General features: G+C 52.3%; 2 protein-coding genes across 6 annotated transcripts in view; one reads left to right on the forward strand and one right to left on the reverse strand.

The window, feature by feature from the left end:
• Positions 1-15,252, reverse strand: part of LOC120391410 — a 108,644-nt gene extending 93,392 nt beyond the window's left edge. The window contains exon 1 of the mRNA XM_039515076.1: positions 14,621-15,252. Within this exon, the coding sequence (XP_039371010.1) occupies positions 14,621-15,243 (623 nt within the window). The 5' untranslated portion in view covers positions 15,244-15,252. The remainder of the gene's footprint in view (positions 1-14,620) is intronic.
• On the forward strand, positions 758-25,288 carry LOC120391411. 5 transcript variants are annotated; one of them, XM_039515078.1, is made up of 9 exons: positions 758-1,089; positions 1,406-1,485; positions 18,341-18,451; positions 19,697-19,786; positions 21,150-21,200; positions 21,970-22,059; positions 23,363-23,413; positions 23,566-23,637; positions 24,841-25,288. In XM_039515078.1, the coding sequence occupies exons 2-9, from the start codon at positions 1,428-1,430 to the stop codon at positions 25,020-25,022; spliced, it is 705 nt and encodes a 234-aa protein (XP_039371012.1). In that variant the 5' UTR covers positions 758-1,089; positions 1,406-1,427; the 3' UTR covers positions 25,023-25,288. The 5 variants fall into 5 exon arrangements, with proteins under 5 accessions (XP_039371012.1, XP_039371013.1, XP_039371014.1 ...); XM_039515079.1 differs by lacking the exon at positions 758-1,089 and having other exon boundaries at positions 1,210-1,485; XM_039515077.1 differs by lacking the exons at positions 758-1,089; positions 1,406-1,485 and adding an exon at positions 17,253-17,863.

Genomic DNA, 25,288 nt, shown 5'->3' on the forward strand with positions numbered 1-25,288 from the left:
TGGATTCAGATTTTATGATACAAGGACTGTTATACTGGATTGGGATTTGGAAAAAGAATCACTGGGAAACAGCTGAGGGGAAAAATTTGGTCCAAAAGGAGGATTGGAAATGTATCTATGATTGGTTGAAAAAACACCCAGGAAAATTAAGAGTAAGTCATATTAAAAGTCATCAAAAATGAGAAGGGAATGAAAAATATTGGAATGATGAAGCAGATGCTTTAGCTAAATTAGCAGCAAAGGAACCTTTGGGATTATGGGAGTTACTAGAGCTCAAGCCATTAAAAGAGGAGGTTAAACATGAGGAAAGATGGGGAAACTGGACGATACAAGGTGGATACGTGGTGAATAAGAAACAGGAGAGGTAAAGTGGGTACCTGACAAACTTCAAAGAGAAGAGATTATTAATCTGTGTCACACTCTTGTTTACCAAGGAATAGAGAAAACTCTCTTTAAGGTAAAATAAATTGAATATGGCCTAAGGTGCGAAAGCATGTAGAAAACTTTGTTAAAAACTGCATAAGGTGTGCAGCAGATGGGAATAGATCACTGAATTTGGGATCCTTGTTGCATCAAAGAATTGTGGGGCCGTGGAGTAGACTAGAGGTTGATTACATTGATATATGGCCTAAGACCCAAAGGAGGAACCAGTATTTACTAGTGATAGTAGATTCCTTTTCTGAATTGGTGGAGGCAATTCCCATCAGAAAATATACTGCAGCGACCACTGCCAAAAACTTGTGGGAAGTAGTGTTTAGTAGATATGGAACTCCAAAAGTAATTGATTTAGATAATGGGCCACAATTTGTAGGAGAAGTAATTAAAAGTTTATTAAAAGCTTTAGGAATAAAGTAACAACTACATATTCCCTATCATCCTCAATCGTCAGGGACAGTAGAATGAAACTGGCAAAGATTGGGACGATACATTGCCAATGGTGTTGGCAGCCATCTGAAGTAGTGATCAATTGGGAACTGTCTACCGGCCTATCAAATTCTCTTTGGAAGTTCTAGGAGATTGTGGCGCCCGTTATTGTACCCAGAAGAAGAAGAAGAAGAGGAGGAGGAGGAGGTATCAGTTACCCAGTGGGTAAGGGAGTTACTGATAGAACTTAAGAAAATGGAATTTAAACTAACTGACGTCATTGAAAAAGCAAGAGATTATGTGGATTCTCATTTGGCTCAGGACAGTAAATTATGGAAAATCGGAGATAGAGTAATGTATTTGAAATTAATATTGAAAAATCATGTCCTGAAGTCCAGATGGGTTGGACCATTTTCCATCATGAATAAAATTTCACCTACTGTAGTGCAGATTAACAAGGGGAAAAGGGGAAAGTGGCTCCACACATCACAATTCAAGTTATGCCTAAAGATTAAATAATGATCCGTTCTTTTTCTTTTAGTTTATCTTAGAGAGGGAAAGGAATGCCCAATTGCACTAGAGATTATCCTGTACGGACCTTGGATTTGGAGTGTGGATACGGTGCTACAATTTTTGTAACTGGCTTATTGCTTATGCTGATTTTGCCTTGCATTTTGTGCTGCTTAGAAGAATTGTGTTGTGTGTGCTATATTTTAGGAAATAAAAAAATAGTACCAGAGTCGAGCGAAGATAGATGAGGTTAGTGTAAATATTTAAAATAATATGGCCATAATAATTCCTATGGAATAATTACCATGGCTTCAATATTGAGGATCCTCATAATTAAAAAAGAGTGGAAATATGGATTTTGGCTTTATTTGGGGAAATTTAGGGGTACATGGATATACATGTGGGAGCACCTCTAGGATGGAGGTATGGATCAAAGGGAATAATACATTTGACTATTCATGGGACAGAATGGGTAAAACAGGAACAAACAAAACCAGATGTAAATAAAAATCTTTTGAGGTAGAATTTGAAATATGGTGGGAAGATGGCAAAAATGTGACATGGGGATATCTAAAGCCAAAAGATTTGGAAGAGCAATGGAGGTATTTGTACATACTAAGGGGGAAGGTCACCTAATGTTTAGATTTAGTTATAATGAGAACAATATAGAATAGGAGGCTTGGAAGGAACCTCAGGAGGTCATCTAGTCCAACCCCCTGCTCAAAGCAGGACCAATCCCCAGACAAATTTTTGCCTAAAATGGCCCCCTTAAGGACTGAACCCATAACCCTCTGTTTAGTAGACCAATGCACAAACCACTGAGCTATCCCTCCCTCCGTATGAATGTGAGTACTCTGAACTATATCTTTTGGCATTTTGGATTTGATGTAGTCATCCTAGATGTGACTACTGAACAAGAATTGGCTAATGGACTCATGTGGGATGGAATGAGTCAATGGCTCTTAAATTATTGGAAATGATGTAATGGGAAATCCTTCCATAATAATAAGATTGAGTTGCTTTAGGAAAACTAATGGGGCGATATACCAAAGATGTATCAAAGTCTGCTCAGCAAGGAAAAATAAACATTTTGATCCATAGTGGTCAAATATTAAAATTGGTGAAAGAAGGAGAAGAACTGGCAATTTCTCATTGGTATGACATTTTTAAAGGATAGTCTCCCAGCATCACAGCTCTTCTAAATTTAATGATCCATCATATTGTCATATTATTTCCATTAATGATTTTGTTAAGCTTTTTTATGTTATGCTTATACTCCCAAATAAGGAAGCAACAAGGAGTTTGGGAGCAAGTGATATATAAAATTGGATTGCTTGTGAAATTATAAAGTGATACAATAATTAATGTCATTAATCATGTATCAAGAAGGGGGAAATGTTGGGCTATATATACACACACACATACACACATTGTGATTCATATATCTATGTAATAGATAATATGTAATAGGCATACTGAGGCCTGGTATGCATGACGTGTACTTGACATAAATGTGTGCATTGCAAATTGACAACCGAAGCAAGAACTTAAGGTCAAGAACTATTTGAACTATTTGTGCAAAAACAATCTTCTTATGTTCTGGGAAAAGGAGGGTGAACGATCAGAAAAGGAAACAACACCAGCTGGACTGATTTAAAATTGAATAAGGATTTGAGGAAATGGCACACCTTGGATCATGGCAGCCTCCCAGTCTTGTCTCTTTGGAATTGTGTGGGTAGAAGGCCCAGTAAACAAGGGCAGAGAACCAATAATGCGACAGAATGGACCATAAATGGTTGCCTATGATTTCTGCAGATCGAGTTATTTATTGATCCAGAGCCCCGTGTGGATATAGATGTAGTTTTTGACGGCTCCCCACATCTTATGATCTTATTATCGGAAGGAATTTCGACAGGCCATTGGGACCATTCTAACCTTAGGACTCTGGTATAGTATGTTTGAGGTGTGAATGTATAGTGAATAAGGTTTATTTTGTAATCAAGAAAGAGTATTATATACCAACACTGTGTCCACCATCTGCCTGCTCTCCATCCCATAAAGAGACCTCTATTGCAGGTCTAACAGATTTACCAGGTCATGAATGTGATAACTTTGGAAAATACTCTCAAGATTCAGCAGGTTCAAGAAAATGGAGAGATATACAGGACATGTTTGAATTGCATGTGACGGGTTCCCCCCGGGGTGCCACCTGAAAGTAGATACCATTGAGCCCATCCAGCCCACTAGCCTGGGCTCCCTTTACACTGTACTGCTGCAATAGGCTCTCAAGCCCCCTCCAGTACACATACAGGTAGGGACACACCCAGCTGCAGCTTCACACACAGTTGCTGAGATCAGCTCTGCATGGGAAGGTTCAGCTAAGGAACTGTCCAATTTCTCCAAAGTTATACCATCTTGCGCTTGCACAAGGAACTGTACAGCGTAAGCTCATGAAATTCACCTCCTCCCTCAGTGTGGAGAGGAATATACACAGCTTTTTGCCACAAGTAATGATTCCCCCACACACTGGTTTTAGACAAAGCAAAAAGAAATGTATTATCTACAAAAGATAGATTTAAGTGATTATAAAGGATAGTAAACAGATCAAAGCAGATTACCTAACAAATAAAATAAAAATGCAATCTACGCTTAATATACTAAAGAAATTGGATATGAGAAGCAACTTGTCACCCTAATTGTTGTTTTAGGCAGTTTGCAGGGATTCTTGAGGGCAAGCTGCACTTGCTTGCAGCTTAAAACCCCAGATATTCCTTTCACAGGCTAGAAATCCTTCTAGCCTGGGTCCATCCCTTCTCCTCAGTTCCGTCCTTGTTTCTCAGGTGTTTCCAAGAGTCTCCTTTGGGTTGGGAGTCAGTGAAGAACCGTGATGATGTCACTCCCCTGCCTGCTTTTGCATATGGCAGGAACCCTTTGTCTCCAACTTTAGTGCCCACTCCTTTCAGTGGGAAAACACTGGTATTCTATGATGGAGTCTGGTACCAGGTGACTTGGTCACATGTCCCTGTAGGGACACAGCAGCCATGACTCAGAGGCTGTAGGGTTCTCAGGAAGGCTCCCCGGTGGGAGATTAGCATCTTCTAAGACCTCTTGTTCTTCCTAATGGCCCTTCCAAGCCAGCCATCAAGACTGACTGCATTTTCCATAGTTGGCATTCTCCAGGTGTAAACAAATTTCCAATAGATGTATAGACAATATTCCTAACTTCATATACCAAAATGATACATGCATAGGAATAGGACAGTCATATTCACTGAATCATAACCTTTCCAATTATATCTTACATCAAAGGGGGAGGGATAGCTCAGTGGTTTGAGCATTGGCCTGCTAAACCCAGGGTTGTGAGCTCAATCCTTGAGGGGGCCACTTAGGGATCTGGGGCAAAGATTGGTCCTGCTAGTGAAGGCAGGGGGCTGGACTCAATGACCTTTCAAGGTCCCTTCCAGTTCTAGGAGATTGGCATATCTCCAATTATTACCTTTTTTGCCTATCTTACATATAATAAATCAGAATTATGCCATAATCATATCATAATAATAATATAATGAAGAATACAGGGCATAATGCCACATGGCAGTTTGGCCAAGTAAGGCCACTTGTCCAGATTCAAACCGGATGGTCCTCTTTTTGGCTGGTTTGTCTCCCATCTGGTAGTGGGAAAAACTGGGGGTGATTTTTCTGGTATCAAATGGGAGACCCCATTTTGGACAGTGCACTTCTCTGCCCCACCCGTATGACTTTGTACACCTGCTACATCCAAGGTCTGGTCCATGGGAGCAAGACACCCTTAAAATAGCATCCCCTATGCAGTATGACCTTGCACCAGGGGTGAAAATAATATTAAACACTTATCAATATGGGGGCCTGGCTCTGGGCCTCTGGAACGGTTGGGGCCTTGGGCTGAAGGGGCAGGTGGAAAAGTGGGGCTGGAGGTCAGCCTCCTCCAGACAGCCTATCCATGCTGACTGGCCCGCTCCGCCTGGGGCTCTGGCAGTGATTTAAAATGGCCCAGGGCTCCAGCTGCTGCTGCGGTATCTGTTAAATCCCAAACAAACTGATTCTTCTTAAAAAAGGGAGTCCCTAATACTATTGGCTCAGCTGGCTGATCTATCTGAAGCATTTGTTCTTTACAACAAAAATCCCCCACTCTCTCTCTCTGGGTAGAGCTATTTCTGCTGAATGATACATTTTTTTCTGTCACTCCTGCCCCAATTAAGGAGGCTGCTCTAATAATCTCTGACACAGATCGAGTCAAATCACAATTTATATTGACAATATTTACACCTACCCCACTATCCAATAGGGCATCTGTGGGTCCATTATCTCCCACAATGACAGTTGGCCTAGGCCTCCCGTTTGAATCCCATCTTGATCTAGTTACCATCTCCCACTCCTGAGGACCCATTTCCAGTGGGAGGGACTTGTCAGTGGGGCTTCCCTATAGACCAGGGTTCTCTGAACCCTCAGCTTGCACAGCTGCAACCTTCTTCTGCTCCTTAAACATTTCTTCTTCCATCCTTTGCATTTCGTTGATAAGTTCATCAGTATGGCTCTGTACTATTGGGTTATCCGGGAGAGGGGACGGGCGGAAGCCCGCCCCATGCTAACGGATCCCCCCCCCAGCCTAAGGGGAGGATCCACAGGGCCACGGAAACCCACTAAGTGCGGGGGACAACTAATAAAAGAACAGGGACAGGAGTGAGGTCAAAGGGTCATAAGGAGGGAGCCTGATGGGGACACCGAGCAGAGAACCCCGGACAGCGCCCACTGCTCCTCGAAGGCGTCAAGGGAGCCAGCGGACGCCGCCCAGAGGAACTCCGCCCGGAGACGTGAGCGGACGAGGGATCGGAAACAAGCCCCACAGTCGCAGGAGTCTCCGTCGGCCAACCTCCTCTCCCTGGTCGCGTGGATGGCCTTTTTAGCCAGGGCGAGGAGGAGGTTGACCAGGAGGTCCCGCGACTTTGTGGGGCCACGGATAGGGAGTGCATGGATAAGGAGGTGAGGGGAAAAGTGCAGCCAGAAACGTAACAGAATGTCGGTGAGGAGCCGGTATAGGGGCTGCAACCTGGCGCACTCTAGGTAAACATGCGCCAGGGTCTCCCTCACGCCGCAGAAGGGGCAGGTGTCCGGGACAGGGGTGAACCGCGCCAAGTACACGCCCGTGCTCACGGCCCCGTGAAGGAGCCGCCAGCTGATATCCCCGGCGGGCCTCGGGACCAGGGTGGAGTACAGGCTGGCCCACCGGGGCTCCTCACCCGCCACAGGTGGCAAGAGGTCCCGCCACTTGGTGTCGGGGCGGGACACGAGGGTGAGGAAGTGAACGGTATGGAGCACGAGCGCGTAGAGTTGTTTCCTTGGCGCGGTTTGGAAACGGACCGGCTGCAGATCGTGCAGCCGGCTGGCGGAGAAAGGGCGGGGGGGCCGGTCGGGACCATGGGGCAGGGGCCCGATGAAGAGGTCCGGAGGGCGCGGGGGGGGGGGTGGGCGGGGCGTGCCCTCACGGAGGACCCGGTCGAGGTAAGCCCAAGCAGCAGGCGGCAAAGCGGCCTTCACCTCCTGTAGTACGCGCCGGGGAGTACAAGGTCTGGAGAGCCCCATCCGCCGAGCGAGCGTCAGGGGATCCAGCCAGTCTCCCCGGTCGTAGTCCAGGAGGTCTCCGACCCTGGTGGCATCTGCCAGGACCAACCTCTGGCGCACCGCGGGGGACTCCGCCACCTGCACACGGAGCTGAGGGTTGTGTCGCAGAGAACAGCTTCCAGGTCCGGAGGAGGTCCTGGTAGAAGACCGGCAGCCCGGAGAGGTCTCGCGGAAGGCCCCTCGGGTCGAGATAAAGGAGCTGCCGGTCGTATCGGAGCCCTCGGAAGCGGCGCAGGAAGGCGTGCGCCAGGGATCTCCATGCCGGACTACCCGCACCATAAAGGAGCCTCTGCAGTGCCTGGAGGCGGAAGACGTGGACCTGAGTGCGCAGGCACTTCAGGCCCTGCCCTCCCTCCTCCAGGGGCAGGTGGAGTACCCCTGCAGGGACCCAGTGCAGTCCTGGCCAAAAGAACTCCAGCACCAACCTCCAGAGGTCGGTCAGGAACACCGGGGCCGGGACCAGGGTGTTGAGCCGGTACCAGAGCATGGACAGGACCAGTTGATTGAGCACCAGTGCCCTCCCTCGGAGGGAAAGGCACCGGAGGAGTCCTGTCCATTTCCGGAGCCGCTCCGCCACCCTGCCCTGCAAACCTTGCCAGTTCTTCGGCGGAGAGGGATGCGTGGCAGAAAGGTAAACGCCGAGATAGAGCAGCGGACCCGCGCTCCACCGGATGGCCTGAAGCGCGGGTGGGAGGGAGCTCGCCTGCCACCCGTCCCCTACCACGAGGCCAGAGCTCTTGACCCAGTTGACCCGGGCGAAGGAGGCCGCCGAGTACACGGCCTGGCAGGCCTCCACCCGCGCCAAGTCGCCCGGGTCCTGGACCACGAGGAGCACATCGTCGGCGTACGCCGACAGGACCAGCCGCAGCTCCGGCTCCCGAAGCACCAACCCCGTCAACCTCCTGCGGAGGAGACAGAGGAAGGGCTCGATCGCCAGGGCGTACAGCTGACCCGAGAGGGGGCACCCCTGCCGCACTCCCCGCCCAAAGCTGACCGGCTCGGTCAGGGTCCAGTTGAGCCTGACCAGACACTCTGCGGAAGCGTACAGCACCTGGAGAAACCCCACAAACTGGGACCCGAAGCCCAACGCCTGCAGAGTGCCCAGGAGATACCCGTGGTCCACCCTGTCGAACGCCTTCTCCTGATCCAGGGACAGGAGGGCGAACGACAGACCATCCCTGCACCCAAGCTCCAAGAGATCCCGGACCAGATACAAGTTATCGAAGATGGTACGGCCCGGGACGGTGTAGGTCTGGTCTGGGTGGATCACGTCCTCCAGCACGGACCCTAGCCGAATCGAAATGGCCTTCGCAACAATTTTATAGTCCGTACTGAGGAGCGAGATGGGACGCCAATTCCGTAAATCGCGGAGGTCCCCTCTTCGCAATAAAGCACGGCTCGCCTGCACGAGAGAGGGAGGACCCCGCTCCGCAAGGACTCGGCCCAGACGGTGACTAGGTCTGGGCCGAGGACGTCCCAGAACACGCGGTAGAACTCCACGGTCAGCCCGTCCATGCCCGGGGATTTATTGGTGGGCATGCGACGGAGGGCTTCCGAGAACTCGGCCAGAGTGAGAGGCAGCTCTAGCCGGTCCGGTCGCCCGCGCTGACCGTCGGGAGTCCGTCCCAGAGCACTTTGCAAGCGGCAGGATCGATCGGATCCGGGGAGAAAAGGCGCGCGTAGAAGGTCCGGGCCCTCTCGCACATCTCCGCCGGATCTGTGAGGGGGGAGCCGTCTTCCGCCAGGAGGCAGGTGACGTGCTTCTTGGCCCCCCTCCGTTTCTCCAGGGCGTAGAAGAAGCGGGAGCCGCGATCCATCTCCCGAAGGAGGCGGATGCGGGATCGAACAAAGGCGCCCCGGGCCCGATGGTCTTCCAGGACCCGGAGCTCCTCCCGCTTCTCCCGGCACGCTCCGCAAAGGGATGGATCCTCGGGGCTGGCGGCCAGACGCCTCTCCAGCTCTAAGACCTCCCGCTCCAACTGCCCTATCGCCGCATCCCTCCGTCGGCTGGCGCCCCGGGTGTAGTCACGGCAGAAGAGCCGGGCGCGCACCTTCCCCACGTCCCACCACCGCCGCGCCGAGGGAAAGGCGCGCCGCTGCCCTCGCCAGGCCAGCCAGAACTCCCGGAAGGACGCCACGAAGCCCCCATCCTCCAGCAAGCTGTTGTTGAAGTGCCAATAGGCCGGCCCCGGCCTCTCCGCGCAGAGAGAGGCCGTCACGGTGACGAGGTGGTGGTCCGAAAAAGGGGCCGGCCGGATGCTGGAGGACTGGGCCCGTGAGAGATGGAACCGGGACAGATAGATGCGGTCCAACCGGGAGTGGCACGACCGATGGGCTTCCACCCGGACATAGGTGTACGTGGAGGCGTCGTCCGGGTGGTGGTCGCGCCAGACGTCCACCAGGGAGTGATGGGCGACGATCTCCCTGAGGACGTCCGCGGCGGCCGGGCTCTGCTCGGTTCCCGAGCGGTCCCGCTCCTCGAGGACGGTGTTAAAGTCCCCGCCCAGGACCAGGCACTCGCGAGGATCCAGGGAGCCGAGGAAGGCGGACGCCTGCCGATAGAACTGCAGCCGCTCCGGGGCAAATGCCGGGGCATAGATGTTGATGAGGTTGACCACAAGCCCCGCCATGCGGACCCGGAGGTGCAGCAGGCGGCCCGGCACAGCCTCGGCGACCCCCAGCACCTCTGGCCGTAGGTCGGGGGAGAACAGGGTAGCCACTCCAGCCTGATGGGTGGTGAGATGGCTGAAGTAGACCCCGTCCCCCCACTCCAGCCGCCAGTTAGCTTCGGCGGCCAGATCCGTGTGGGTCTCCTGCAGGAAAACCACGGAGTACCCCCCCTCCCGAAGGAAGGAGAGCACCTGGCTCCTGCGGAAACCCACCCTACAGCTCCGGGTGTTTAGTGTGGCGAAGGTGATGACTGCCATGAGGAGGGCTGGGGGGGATCCACGTTAGCAGGGGTGCTCACGGCCCCCGTTGGGCCACGCAGCAAACCGTGGCCCACCCCGAAGGCGAGCAGGGAGTCACGGAAGCCGCGCGCCCGGTGGTAAGCCGCGACATTCTGCTTCCCGGTCCCCTTGCCCTCCCCTATGAGGGCCCTCGTGGCCAGGAGGATCCGGTGGAAGTCCCCCCAGCGCTGGAGAGCAAGCACGACCTTGTTGCGGGAGCCCCGGACGTCCTCCAAGAACTCCCGCAATTCCTCTCGCAGCGTATGGGGGGGCGGGGTCACTGGCCTCCGGGGGTCCACCGGTGGCACCTCTGGCGCAGCCCCGTGGCCCACCGGGACGGGCAAGCAAGGGGCGGGCCCTGGCTCAGTGGGGGGCGGCGGAGGGAAGAGTACAGCCCCGAGTGGGTCGGGACTATGAAATTCAAAGGCCGCTCCCTGGGAGTCATCCTCCGGGAAAGGGAAGGAGACAGCTCCAGGGGCGGCAATAACAGCATGGGAGGTGGAGAGGGCAGGGTTGGGGTCAGGAGCAGGGGTCGGGGGAGGGACAGAGATGGGACCCTGGGCCGCAAGAGCTGGACTCTCAGTGGGTGGCTCCTCGCGGCCAGGCACGGGGGTTTGAGGGGTAGGGAGGGGGTCCCCAGCGACACCGGGCTCGGGCTCAATGGCATGTAGAGCAGCCTCGGCGCGGGGAGATGCCGAACCCTCGGGGGGGCCCCCACCCGGGAAGGAACTCGATCGCCCCGCACCACCGAGGGACACCCCCAGTAGCGAGGAGTCCAGGGGACCCGCGGAGGCGGGAGCGGACGTAGCAGGAGGGATGGTGGAGCATGGGGAAGGGGGAGCTGGGGTGAGGTCGGCCAGGTCGAGGCCCGTCGGCAGAGGGTCGTCCTCCCCCGGGGTGACCGGGGTCAGACCCAGGGCCTCGATCTCTGCAAAGATGGAGGGGAGCTCACCACCCACCATCCCAGAGTCCTCCCCGCTTGCGCCCGAGGCGACGCTCACCTCGGGTATTGCGGGGGGCAAGGGAACAGGAGGGGCTTCATCGGAGGCCTCCGCAAGAAGGGACTGCGGAGGAGGGATGGTGGTACCTTCCGGTGCTGCCACGTCTGCCCTAGCCGTCATCGGCAGATGGGTCAACCCCTGGGGCACGGCGGAAGGCTCCGTGTCTGCGGCCCCCTTTCTGGTCTTACGGGGGGCTTCCGCCTCAGGTGGCACGGGCGGAGCTCGAGCCTTCCGCTTGCCCCGCTTACCCTCTACCCAGGTCCAGCCCTCCATGGCATCATCGTTGGGCCGGTCGACAGGGGTTGGGTCGGGGGGCAAGGAGGCCAGTTCGGGGGCTCGGAGAGGCACTGGGGGGACAGCAGGAGAGAGGGAAGAGTCCCCCTGGGGAGAGCCCTCTCCCACGCCCGGCAGTACCCCTGCCGCACCCTCCTCCACAGGCCCTGCCAGAGTGCAGGCAGCAGAGGCAGGGCTCTCCCGCTCGGCTGGGCGCCCTGGAGGACGTACCCCTAAGGCCCGAGCGGGAGCAGTGATGGGCTGAGTAGGAGGAGGGGCGACTCTGGGCACCTGGTGGCCAGGGGCGCTGGCGATGGCGGGGCCGGCACCCTGCCGGGGCTCGGGGGTCCCGGGCGCTCCCCCGTGCCGGGCCAAGGGGCAGTCCCTCCGGACGTGCCCCGTCGCCTGGCAGAGGTAACACCGGGCCTCCCGTGGAGTAATGCACCCGGTACTGGGCCCCTGATAGGGACCAGGAAAGACCCCTCGGCGCCTCTCCGCCACGCGCCGCCGGCGGCAGTTGAAGCTGCACCTGCCGGCGAGAGGACGGACGGAGGGCGGGTCTTTGCAGCCCAAGGGGAGAGGCTCACCACGGAGATGGGCTTCCCCAAAGTAGAGAGGGCGGGTAACAGGGCGACATTGGGCCGGAAGGGAGGGACGGAGGTCAGTACCACTCGGACACCCAGGTCCTCCAGCGGTTCCAGGGGGACGAACACGCCCCACCGCCAGGCCCTTCTCCACCGCCTCCTGGGCGGCGGCCTCGAGGCAAGGAAGAAGACCGCCTTGCCGTACATTTTGGAGGCCGCCACGATAGCCGTGGGCCCCACCACCCTCGCCAACGCCCGCACGTAGGTCTCCACGTGGGGCGAGGCGGGCACCAGGAGGCAACGGACGCCGTGCTTCCGGGTCAAGGTGGGGAAGGGGCCCCGGCCGCTGTAGATGGTAGCGGAGGCGGCGGTCGGTGGAGATGACGTAGCGGCGGGCGGCCGCCGCCACCTGGGCGACGCTCTGGGGGCCGAGGAGGACACCCGCAGAGCTGGTGGAGGAACAGCGGGAGGGCGCCGCGGCCGGTGGCGGGGCCGCGGCAGCGGGGGCAGGCTCCGCCATGGAGGGCTTAGTTTTCTTAGCGGGGCCCTTTCCCTTCTTTTTGCCCTGGCCCTTTCCACCGGCTGGGGGGGCTCCTCCAGGGGCGGAAGGGGCGAGGGACGTGGCAGCAGCAGAGGGCACCCCGTCAGTCGCTGCTGCCGGCGCCTCAGTGGGAGCGGTGGCAGGTGGTCCGGCAGCGGCGGGTGAGGTCGAGACCGGGGGGCATTTGGGGGGAGCAGGCGAGGGAGGGGGGACAGACGTCGTCCCGGGAATCCCACCCGCCGCGCCTCCCGCCATGCTGAGGAGGGCAAACACCGGAGAAAGGGGGCGGGGGGGGAAGAACAGGTCACCCACTCCTCCCTGCTAGGCTGTGGGCAGGGAGGAGGGTGCCAACAATGGGGGGGGCAGATACGGGGACTATTGAGGACTTCGGGGGGGGGGTTAGTCACCGACAGAGGGTTGAAGTCCGGCTCCTCTAGCTGCACGAGGGGAGGGGCGGGGAAACAAGAGCAATGGGGGGTGCAGTGCAGGATGGGCAACTCAAACAGGGGAGAGGCACAAGCGCACTGATGGAGCTATGGGTGCACGAGGGGAGGGGCTAATCAGGGCAAGGGACCGCAGAGGGAGGGGAGCAACCAGGCTGGGAGTGGGGCAGAGGGACCACGGGGCTGGCTTCAGGGCTGGGACACACAGAGCTGCAAAGGGAGACGGGCGGGGCGGGCAAACAAACTGAAGCTGGGCTGGGCGGGGCGGGGGGGGAAGGCTACAAGGGGCAAACGGAGCAGGCAACAAGGGGCAAAGCTAGGGGGCCTGTCACAGAGGGGAAGGGGTCAGTCCAGGGGAAAGGGGGGGGTGCGTGCACCCACAAGCACTTGTGCACAGTCAATGGCTAGCTGGCTGCCGCTGGAGGCCCAAACGGTGGCAATAGGGCGTGGCAGGCCAGGCGAGCAGCTGAGTCCCAGAGGCAGGAACTGAGGCAGATGGTAAGGGACTGCAGGGGTGGTGGAGGGGGCAGCGGTGGTGGTGGGGGCGGGGACACAGATGGACCAGGGGGCAGGCTCCACGCCACACCCCCGTGTCCCCACAAACACAGTCTAAACCCCCACCACTAGAGCACAGTCAAAAAGTTACTCAGTTTTTAAGGCCCCCTCCACAGTGGTCTTCAGAGTCCTGTGCACTTCCCAGCAGCCGGTGGTCTTCAGTCCTCCTCCAGGCTCCAGCAGCTCCCCAGGACAAACACAGCTCCAGCAGCAGCAGCAGCCTCTCCTCCTCTAGCAGCCCTGGTGGCCAGGCAGGAAGGACCCCCCCCAGGTGGTAGCTGTAGTGGTGGTGGTGGGGTCCTGGCTTCTCCCTCCAGAGGTGGGGGAGTGGGGGCTGGCCAGCAAGGCCCCCCACCCCACCCCTCACTCACCCACTCAGCAGCAGTTGTAGCAGGAGCAGCAGTCCTGGGAAGAAGCACTCCAGCCGGCAGCAGCAGCCCAGGAAGGGAGAAGGGGCTCCAGCCAGCAAGGCAGCCAGAGAACACTCCAGCCAGCAGGGCAGCCCAAGCAGACAGAGCGCTCCCTGGAGCAGGGTGGACCCTGCTCCTGCCCTGAGGGGTTTAAAAAGCTGCCTGACAGGGCTTGAGAGGGGTTAAAAGTGGCCTGACAGAGCTGGGCTGAGTGGGAAAGTGGCTACAGCTGGAGGCCACGCCCCAAACTGAAGCCCTGGGCCTTATAAGAGGCAGGGAAGCCAGAGCACAGATAGTCTCTCTCTGGCCATAGAGAGGGATGGGCCTGGCTGCTTAGAGGCTGAGGCTAGATACCCGAGGGAAGCAGGGCTGGGAACAGGCTGAGGAGCTAGGGAAGCTCCAGCCAGGAAAGCCCCAGGCTGCGGCCTAGCAAAGGGGCCATAGGTACTGTGGGTTGCAGAGGGCAGCCCAGGGGTAGGACGAAGCAGCAGGTCCAGACCCCTATTGCCTGTGATGAGTGGGCTGATACTGCAGTCTGCCCCAGGGTGTGGGGCTAGACCATGACTGTCAGTGGCCACTACTGAGGCAAAGTGGGGATAGTAGCGTGGGGGGTTCCCCTGGGAGGGGGAGACCCAATTATAGAAAGGGGACACCGGGTCCAGGGAGGGATGCCGGGGCTTGCGAACAGGCGGGTCACCAGCCTGCCGAGGGCGCTCCAGAGCAGAACTGCGGGACAATCTGAGCCCAACCAGCAGGAGGCGTGGCAGGGGTGAGTACCACCCGTTTACAGGCTCCTATCCCACTTATCCATATCTACTCCCCTAAATTTCAAATACCTCCAAGCGATATTCCAAATCACATGTACTCCCTTCTGGGGCTCATTTTGATTATTCCACCCTCTACCTCCTTGGGGTGGGGTGTTTTGTCCTCTACCATGGCCTCTTCCTCTCTCATGGTATCCTGATCTATAAATACTCTCATCTGAATATGTTATTGCTTCAACAAAAGGTACTCTAGGTTTCAATTCTTCTACCTGGCTTCCCCCTTTCATCATTTGTTGGCATACTATCCAGTGCTCCGATGCATCCTCAACCGTTAACCCCTCATCCTGGACTGCTTGGTTCACCAAATTAGTAGACATCGCTAATAAATTACTGTCCAATCCTTCAAACGTATCATTCCATAATTCCCTCTGATTCAAATCAACTGCCATCAAAAAATCAGGTGTGACATGTCTGGAGACCTCCACCCTGGGATTAGTCGCTGGTTGTATTTCTCCAGCCAAGAATCTTAATGCTATTCTCTTTAACAGGTAATCCCTGGCTGAATCTCCAGGCTTGATGTGATCTGCACAGGATAAAACATTCATGTGTCTTTGGCATATATCTTTCCCTAACAGCATAATAAATCGTGGTATCAGTTGGTGTGCTTCTGGCTGCCTGTCCAAAACATTTTTCATTCCATCTACTGGCTGTCTAATCTCTCCAGTGGTAGCTGCCCTGATTAACCTATAAGATTCACTCATATTTAAATTCTCTGTTCCTCCTAACTCTGCCCATTGTATTAGCCATGGAGCTAAAATTTTCATATTCAATGGGCCTAATGACTTTACCATCAACTAAGAATCTGATGAATTTGCAGGAATTATTTGTGTCTGCTCTGACTGTATCTCCCCCCCAGCATCCTTAATGGTTGACCTCCCTTCTATCACTGCTACACACTTTTCTGGCTTAAGCTCTCCAGGACAGTTTTTCTTATTTCTTCCCTCAACTTAGTATAAAGCCCCTCTCGAGGTTGGTCAAATTCCCTTTGCTCTTAACCCCCTCACAGATCCTTTCCCTACCAAATATCATTGGAATCCAAACCCAAATCTCTTTCTTTTTGACACAAAGTCATAACTTGCAGTTCCTGTATTTTCCCTTGCTTTTCCTGTCCTGCTATAGTTCTCCTGCACCAACTGTGAGAAACGCTTGTGATCTCCTCTTCCTTTCCATTAGTCAAATCATGAATTAATTGTTTCATTCCTGTCTCTTGATGATCTAATTTATCTTTGTCTGCTTTAATCTTTTCCCAATCCATCATTCTTTTCTCCAGCTCCCTATTTTGTTTCCCTATTTGTTCTAACTGAGTTTGCACTATCTGTGCCTGCCTCACTTCCCGCTCCAAATTCTCCTGGAAAGTTTAAAAGTCTCTTGTAATGTTTGTAACTCTGCACAGATTTCCCCCTTACATAACATTCCCTTTAACAGCTTGCCAAAAGAGTCATACTACGGCTGTTTGCTTTTTACTGGCATTCAGCTTGTACATTTGTATATCTTTCTCAAACCTGTTTTCTAAGGTATCAAATGTCACATTGAGTTCCACTGCACCTTGCATTCAAGGGCACGTCCCAAATGCAATCTACTTGTCTAACAGAGAAGGGGCTTTAACTTAGTCCACTGGGGTTCCTCTTTCACCTCTTTTCTTCTCTTCTTAAACAGTATTTTAAACCTTATTACACTAACACCATGTGAAATCACCCCACACCATTTTTTCCCCTCAGCAATTTCACAAATAAGGAACTAGTCTTAAATAAGGACTCCCCCAACACTGTAAGACCTTGTCTCGAAATCCAGCACTCTTTAATCTCTCTCCCCTCTCCGCATTCTCCACCAATTGTTAGACCCACAATAGAGGTCTCCCTACGGGATGGGGGGCAAGCAGATACTGGACACAGTGTTGGTATATAATACTCTAAATGCTCTTTATTGATAACAAAACAAACCTGACTCACTTCACATTCACACACCAAACATACTATACCAGAGTCCAAAGGTCATAAGGGGGTAGAGAATAGGATGGAGAATATCTTATTGCCCTTATATAAAACCATGGTACGCCCACATCTTGAATACTGAGTACAGATGTGGTCTCCTCATCTCAAAAAAGATATATTGGCATTAGAAAAGGTTCGGAGAAGGGCAACTAAAATGATTACGGGTTTGGAACAGATCCATATAAGGAGAGATTAAAAAGGCTTTGACTTTTCAGCTTGGAAAAGAGGAGACTAAGGGGGGATATGATAGAGGTATATAAAATCATGAGTGATGTGGAGAAAGTGAATAAAGAAAAGGTATTTACTTGTTCCCATAATATAAGAACTAGGGGTCACCAAATGAAATTAATGGGCAGCAGGTTTAAAACAAATAAAAGGAAGTTCTTCTTCACACAGCGCACAGACAACTTGTGGAACTCTTGGCCTGAGGAGGCTGTGAAGTCTAGGACTATAACAATGTTTAAAAGGGGACTGGATAAATTCATGGTGGCTAAGTCCATAAATGGCTATTAGCCAGGATGGGTAAGAATGGTGTCCCTAGCCTCTGTTTGTCAGAGGGTGGAGGTGGATGGCAGGAGAGAGATCACTTGATCATTGCTTGTTAGGTTCACTCCTTCTGGGGCACCTGGCATTGGCCACTGTCAGTAGACAGGATAGTGGGCTAGATGGACCTTTGGTCTGACCCAGTACAGACGTTCTTATGTTCAGAATGGTCCCAACTGCCAGTGTACGTTCCTTCCATCAGGCCTTCTCCCCACACAATTCCAAAGAAACAATCTTGGGCGGGCTACCATGAGCCAAGAAATCTCATTTCCTGCAATTCTTATACAATTTTATATCAGTCCAGCTGGTGTTATTTCCTTTTCTGATCCTTTTCTGTATTTTTCTTGGAATGTAAGATTGTTTTTGCAAAAAGAGTTCTAAAAATCCTTGACCTTAACTCCATGCTTCGGTATTCATACCAGGCCTCAATTATATATATCTCAACATCTCTATGATTCTGCACTGACCTAGAGAGGAAATGGTTGAGCCATGATCCCTGACCTGGCAATTGTGAGAATGGGAAATGTGACCAAAAGTGGCCGTTTCCCCGGAAAGGTATGATGACATTTCCTATCACTATAAACTGTTCTGATGGCAAGGAGTAGAACCGAGACATCTGCAGCCATGTGGCCACACAGCTCCTACCACAAATGGGAAAGCTCTGAGCAGGTGGAACTGGCAGTACAGGGAGAAAGCAGCGCACCTGGAAGAGCCGGTAAAGGTGAGCTGGCCTGCGGAAGGGTGGTCTTTGATTAAGGAGCTGCCCTGGGAGTCAGTTCTTTTTATGAATAAATCTTTAGATTCTAAAGGATTAGCAACAGTGTGATTTCTGGGTAAGATCTGACCTGTATATTGACCTGGGTCTTGGTTCTTTGGGATTGGGAGAACGTTTTTTCTTTTACTGAGGTATTGGTTTTCATAACCATTCGTCCCCATAATGAATGGCACTGGTGGTGATACTGGGAAACTGGCATGTCTAGGGAATTGCTTGTATGACCTATGGTTAGCCATTGGGGTGAGACCGAAGTCCTCTCTGTTTGGGCAGGTTTGGTTTGCCTTAGAGGTGGAGAACCACCAGCCTGAGACTGTGACTGCCCTGCTCTAAGTGACTTGTCCTGAAATGATGCTTTCAGTTGTGTCCCGTGAGAGTCAGCGTTACACCCACATGGAGATATCTAACCAGTGTTGCTCTCCACAGCTCTTTGCCTCTCCAACTCCACCGAAGGGAAGGCCAATGCGATCCTGTATGTCCTGCTGGCGATTTGCATTGCAGTGGCCACAGCTCTCACTGTGGTGAAACTTCAGAAATGTAAGTCTCCTATTTGTTTCTACCTCGGCCTCAGATCTCACCTGCCAAGAATGTGGCTGCTCGGACTAGTTTTTGGTGGATTTTAGCAGTGGGGCACAAAATTTGGCTGAGAATGGAGGCTCACCTGTGACCTTAATTATGGAGCACTCGCAACTAATAAGTAACTTTCACTCACCTCTGAGTTAAGGTGACAGGATTTTCAAAGTGGTGTGATTTGTCCTTAGCATAACTCTTGCTACCTTTCCAGGGGACTTATGCTCGTAAATACCAGAGAAATCTGAACCAAAATCAATAACCAGGCCATGTTTGTATTAACATTGTGAAGGTTCTGCAATATTCATACAAAAATGATTTTTAAGGGTGTTCTGGGGCCAGTGCAAAGGGCTGGCTGCAGATCCCACTAGTGGAGTGGGAGTGAAAACAATGCAACGGGGGCATTGCACAATGCACTGGCACAATTACCTCTTCCACATTAACCCAAGGAGAGCTTGGGTACAACAAATGCATTCCTTTCCTTTTTAACTTTGTCAAAAGACATGCAATAAAATCCTGGGGTTGCACATGAATGGGGTCTCTTCCTTGACACGCCCATACAGAGCAGCTCTTTTCTGCCCCCTGTTATTTTCAGTGTCCAAGGAGCTGGCTGGCAGGAAATGGCTGGGAGTGAGAACCATGCAATGGGGTCATAGCACAATGCGCTGCCACAATTGCCTTTTCCACATTAATACATGGAGAGCTTGGGCCCGACAAATGCATTCATTTCCTTGTTAACTTTGCAACCAACTAACCACACACAAACCAAGACAGGCTCCTAGTGGCAGCAGGCAGCTTTCTGCTCTGCACAGCACTCAGAGCTCTGCATTGCTCTGCAAAGGCTGGACCTTTCCACTCTCAGCTTTGCTAGGCCCCTTTGAGCTCTCCAGCCACATTCCGTACCCATGTATAGCAGTAGCAGCTGCACTGCACATCTTGGGGGCCACTGGCAGCTCAGTGTAACATAGAGCAGCCCCAACACAGCGCTACATTGTACCGAGGACCGAGCTGATGTCCAGAATAATGAATCCCTGTGTTGAGCACAGTGCGCCGGAAGTGGAGGATCGCAACTAGCGTGAGAGAATGTCCATCAGAAGTTTTGGGTAGTAACTGGGAGGAAAGGGCATTTTACAGCAACACGGATGTGCCCAAAGATATGGGTTTCTCCTGCTGATAAATTTTACTCTGCTATCAAAAGTCTCATGTCTACAGTGTCCCAGGGTCTTGCTGAAGCCCAGGTGGATCGAGATACAATAAGAAGAGATGCCCAGAGAAATCTGTCACTTCACCAGAACTATCTAGGTGAGAGGATAAAGGAAATGTATCTATTCCTTGTTGGACTTTGCGGATCTTTTTTGGTCCTTACACCTCAAGGGAGGGGAGAGTTGGGCCCACGGGGTCAGTTGCAGGGCTGGTGGAAGTTGATGTAGCTCCTTGGACCTCAGTGGAGCTGAGCAGACATACATCAGCCGGGGATCTGACCCGAGCTCAGACAGAGCTCCAGATTATTGTGGGGTGTGGGAACCACAGGAGGTGGAAGCAGCTCTTAGAAATTGTTGGATAACATTGTCCTTCTCCTAGAATCACGGATTATCCAATGAAATTTTGTTTTGATGAGGTCACATTTCTACCAGTGTCTCGTTGCTGGGGCATGTTATCTGGCTGGGGAAGCCAGGGCCATGAGTGGAATTGGTCTGTACCAAAAGTAGAAATATGCCTGGGGCCCCCATAAAGATAACTACTGCTTGGTTGAGTGGGAACTGAGGACCCAGCCTCCCCAGAAGAGTGTGGTGGTGTGTCCCCAATCACCCAGCAAATGGCCCCTGCCAACCTACCTAGAGTTGGGATCATTGCACAGGGGCAAGGCCAATGGGAGTCCTCATGCTGGGGTGTGGATGATGCCCCTGGATTGTCTGGTTACAGCCCTGGGTCTGACCTGTTATTTCCACCACAGTTCCCCTACATGGGTCATTGACTGAATCTCTCTTAATAAACACTGGTGTTAATTTGCTAATTTGCCCCTGGGACTCTAAAGACTATACTGAGCCTGCACCCACTTGGACTGCATGGGTGTCTCTGTGCAGCACATCCTGGGCACTGAGAACATCCCAGTAACAGGGTGTTAGTACTCAGATCCTGCTGCTCCAAAAGGGGCTCTGAGCCCCAGCTGAGTAGAGGTTGGCTGCTGTTGTGGCTAAGGCATAGGCTGGAACTTCCAAAATCTGATTTCAATTCCCAGGTTTGCTGCTGACTCCGTGTGTGACCTTGAAAGAGTCACTTCCTTTCTGTGTGCCTCAGGTTCAGTATCTGTGAAATGGGTAACATTTCTTGTTTATGTGTATTGTAACTGTCTCTCGCTCTGTGTCTATGCAGTTCCAGAGCAAGGTTACCCAATCTCATTTCGGGTTTGTGCAGCACTGGCACAAAGAGGCCCTAATGTCAGGTGGGGCTTGTAGGCAGCACTGCAATATAAATGAGTAATAGCTATAAGTGAAACCCATTTACATCCTTGCAAATGACTGCGCTTGCTCCATAAATTTCACACACTCCTGGATGAATGGTCCTTGTGCAGTGCTCCTCAGGATGGAGCATGTGGGTGGGGCAGCATGAGGTTCTGTGTTGTTATTTAAAATGGAAACTCCCCATTCTCTCATTTTCCTTTCAGAGTCGAAGATGTCCAAAGAATTCAACGTGTGTAACAGTCGACTTCTTAATGGTATGTTCTGCTGATGTTTCTCAAGAGGTGGGGCATAAACAATTTCAATGTCACAAGAAATGCACTAAAATCCTGGGGGTTGCACATGGGTGGGGTCTCTCCCTTTGACACACCCATGTACAGCAGTTCTTTTCTGCCCCCTGTTGTTTGCAGTGTCCAAGGAGCTGTCTGGCAGGAAATGGCTGGGAGTGAGAATAATGCAATGGAGGCATAGCACAATGCGCTGCCACAATTGCCTCTTCCACATTAACACAAGGAGAGCTTGGGCCTGACAAATGCATTCCTTTCCTTTTTAACTGTGCAACCAGCTAACCACACACAAACCGAGGCAGGCTACTTGTGGCAGGAAGCAGCTTTCTGCTCTGCACAGCACTCAGAGCCCTGCATTGCTCTGGGGAGGCTGAGCCTTTCCACTCTCACCTTTGCTAACCCCCTATGAGCTCTCCAGACACATTCCACCCCCGTGTGTAGCAGTAGCAGCTGCACTGCACATCTTGGGGCCACTGGCAGCTCAGTGTAACATAGAGCAGCCCCAACACAGTTCTACATTGTACCGAGGACCGAGCTGATGTCCAGAATAATCAATCCCTGTGTTGAGCACAGTGCGCCTGTAGTGAAGGATCACAGCTAGCATGAGGTAACGGACATCAGAAGTCTTGGGTACTACCTGGGAGGAAAGTGCATTTTACAGCAGCACAGATGTCCCCAAAGTAGTGGGTTTCCCCTGCTGATAAATTTTACTCTGCTATCAAAAGTCTCATTTCTACAGTGTCCAAGGGTCTTGCCGAAGCCCAGCTGGATCGAGATACGATAAGAAGAGATGCCCAGAGAAATCTATCAGATCTCCAGGACTATCTAGGTGAGAGGATAAAGGAAAGTTGTAAGACTGGGGAAGTTCATGCAGCTCCTTGGACTTCAGTGGACCCCAACTCAGACAGGACTCTAGATTATTGTGGGGTGTGGGACGACCACAGGAGGTGGAAGCAGCTCTGAAATGTTCTTGGATCACATTTTCCTACTCGTAGGATCACTGATTAGCCAATGAAATTTTGTTTTGATGAGGTCATGTTTCTACCAGTGTCTCATTGGCTGAGATTTTTATCCTGCTGGGAAAGCCATAGGGATGAGTGGAATTGGTCTGTACCAGGAGTAGGCACATGCCTGGGGCCCCATAAAGACAACTACTGCTTGGGTGAGTGGGAACTGAAACCCGTCTCCTCCAGGACAATCCCCTGACCATTTGAAGACAGGAAGCAGGAATAAGGGAAGTGGGAGGCCCCAGCCTACTCAGAAGAGTGTGGTGGTGTGTCCCCAAACACCCAGCAAATGGCCCCTGCCAACCTACCTAGAGTTGGGATCATTGCACAGCATGGAAGCCCTCATGCTGGGGTGTGCTTTATGCCCCTGGATTGTCTTAATGCAGCCCTGGGTCTGACCTGTTTTTCCACCACAGTTCCCCTGTGTGGGTCATTGACTGGATCTCTCTCAGTAGACACTGGTGTAATTTGCTAATTTGCCCCGGGACTCTAAACGCTGTAATGAGCCTGCACCCACCTGGACTGCATCGGTGTTTCTGTGCAGCACATCCTGGGCACTGAGAACATCACAGTAACTCTGGGTTAGTACTCAGATCCTGCTGCTCCAAAAGGGGCTCTGAGCCCCAGCTGAGTAGAGGTTGGCTGCTGTTGTGGCTAAGGCATAGGCTGGAACTTCCAAAATCTGATTTCAGTTCCCAGGTTTGCTGCTGACTCCGTGTGTGACCTTGAAAGAGTCACTTCCTTTCTCTGTGCCTCAGGTTCAGTATCTGTGAAATGGGTAACATTTCTTGTTTATGTGTATTGTGACTGTCTCTCGCTCTGTGTCTATGCAGTTCCAGAGCAAGGTTACCCAATCTCATTTTGGGTTTGTGCAGCACTGGCACAAAGAGGCCCTAATGTCAGGTGGGGCTTGTAGGCAGCACTGTAATAGAAATGAGTAACGGCTATAATTGAAACCCATTTACATCCTTGCAAACGACTGCGCTTGCTCCAGAAATTTCACACACTCCTGGATGAATGGTCCTTGTGCAGTGCTCCTCAGGATGGAGCATGTGGGTGGAGCAGCATGAGGTCCTGTGTTACTATTTAAAATGGAAACTCCCCATTCTCTCATCTTCCTTTCAGAGTCGAAGATGTCCAAAGAATTCAACGTGTGTAACAGTCGACTTCTTAATGGTATGTTCTGCTGATGTTTCTCAAGAGGTGGGGCATAAACAGTTTCAATGTCACAAGACGTGCACTAAAATCCTGGGTGTTGCTCATGGGTGGGGTCTGTCCCTTCGATGTGCCCACATACAGCAGTTATTTTCTGCCCCCACTGTTTGCAGTGTCCAAGGAGGTGGCTGGTGTTAGGCTGGGGATTGAGGAGAAAGACCGATCACATCTCCAGGAAGCCACAGGTGAGAAACATCCTTTTCCTTCCAATGCTTGATTACTGCTACTTCCTTGTAGAGGGACTCCTGGTCTGAACTTCTCATGTGAAGGGCAAGCTGAAATGGAAGGAGAGAAGGAAGATTAGAATGGGGAAGTGTGAGGATGGAGCAGGGAACCCTACATGGATAATCCCATTTTAGTTTGGCATCAGCTGCATCCTGCTCCCATGGGCCACCCCAGGTTTTATCCTGAGCCCAGTTCATGCTGCCGCAGAACTTTGGAACTCAGACCCTGATCCAGCAAAGGCACTTTTGCATGTGTAACCCATTGGTAGGCACGTGTGAGAGGTAACCCCGCTGTGCTGATCTAGGAGATGGCTTGGCAGCTTTATCTCAAGCTGAAGTAGTTCCTGCTTTTAACCGTGGAAGGCCCCAGTTCAACCCCCAAATTGTTTCCCATGATAGCAGCTGTCAAACAACTCTACACTCCTGATTACTGTGTGGTGTAACACATGCTCAGAGCAGTGTTTTTTTGTCTTATGGTCCGTAGACCCGTGGGGGTCCACAGACTATGCCTATTATTTCCAAAGGGGGCCTCACTTCCATTCTAAAGTTCAGGGGTCTGAAAATGAAAACAGGTTGAAAAATATCGGCTTTGTGTTTAAGGGCTTTGCTGTACTGTGGTCTCAGTACCCTGTAGATATGTGGGAGTGAAGGGCTGGAGGTGTTGGTGGGGTGCTCTGGTTCGCTCAGCGCTGCTGAGAGCTCACAGCTCCCTTGACTTGCAGAAGGAATTTGGGAATGCTCAGCCTTTCTGGTATCAGGCCCATCCAGCGCTAACATGAACTGGATTCTGATCTTGGCTTTGCTGGTGTCAGTGCCGTGACTATGGATTTAGACCTCCATAGAAAAGCCCTGTGATGCAGAAGTGGAGTGTGGGCTATGTGATTGTGAGCCTACTGAGGTAAAAATTCACTCACTGAATACAACATTTGGCTGGAAGGAAAATCAATGAGCCCAGGATAGCAGAGGTGCTTAGATAATATAAAAGTGGACTCCAGTATCAGAGCATAGAAAAGTTGAAGGCTGTAAATGGTGACAGATACTGTGATTGCGGATGGATGGACACATAGAAATTTCCAGCTGCTGTATAAGAAGGTCTGAGCCAGCCCAGAAATATCAAACTGTTGATTCCAGTGGCATTTTTCTATCCCCTGCCTGCCCTGACAGAGATAAGGAACCTAACGCACAGTATGTCGAAGGAGCTGGCTGAGGTGAAAAGGGACCATGACAGACTCCAGGAGGTCTTGGGCAGGGTGCAGGAGGAGTTACGGAACCTCAAAGGTAAAGAGGCGCCGGGCAGGGCTGTGAGGCCTGTGACAGCATTAACCTCAAATGCCCAGAATCAGTGAAAGGCAACAGGGAACAGTACGTTCGACTATCATGTTCTCAATATGGCCTGTGCAGCTTCCCCTGCACTGAAACTGACCACATCTCCCCAGCTGAGAGTCCCCAATGGCTGTAGAGCCAGTACAGATGTCTCCAATGGCACCCTCCTGTCTGGCCCTGATTCTCTCATTGGTTCTATGCCTTGGGCACCAGAGTTCAGGCAGAGCCAGCGAGAGACTCGGGGAACCATAACCCATTCCCTGGTACCTGCCCTCCACTCAATGGAAAC

Source organism: Mauremys reevesii, linkage group 25, assembly GCF_016161935.1.
Source record: "Mauremys reevesii isolate NIE-2019 linkage group 25, ASM1616193v1, whole genome shotgun sequence".
Taxonomy (NCBI): domain Eukaryota; kingdom Metazoa; phylum Chordata; order Testudines; family Geoemydidae; genus Mauremys; species Mauremys reevesii.

Excerpts from the sequence above, each read along its gene's own strand:
- LOC120391411 (XM_039515077.1), top strand. The coding sequence starts at position 17,734 with ATGGCAAGGAGTAGAACCGAGACATCTGCAGCCATGTGGCCACACAGC. Across the intron at positions 21,201-21,969 it reads TAACAGTCGACTTCTTAATG|TGTCCAAGGGTCTTGCCGAA; the intron begins GTATGTTCTGCT and ends TCATTTCTACAG. Across the intron at positions 22,060-23,362 it reads AGATCTCCAGGACTATCTAG|AGTCGAAGATGTCCAAAGAA; the intron begins GTGAGAGGATAA and ends TCTTCCTTTCAG.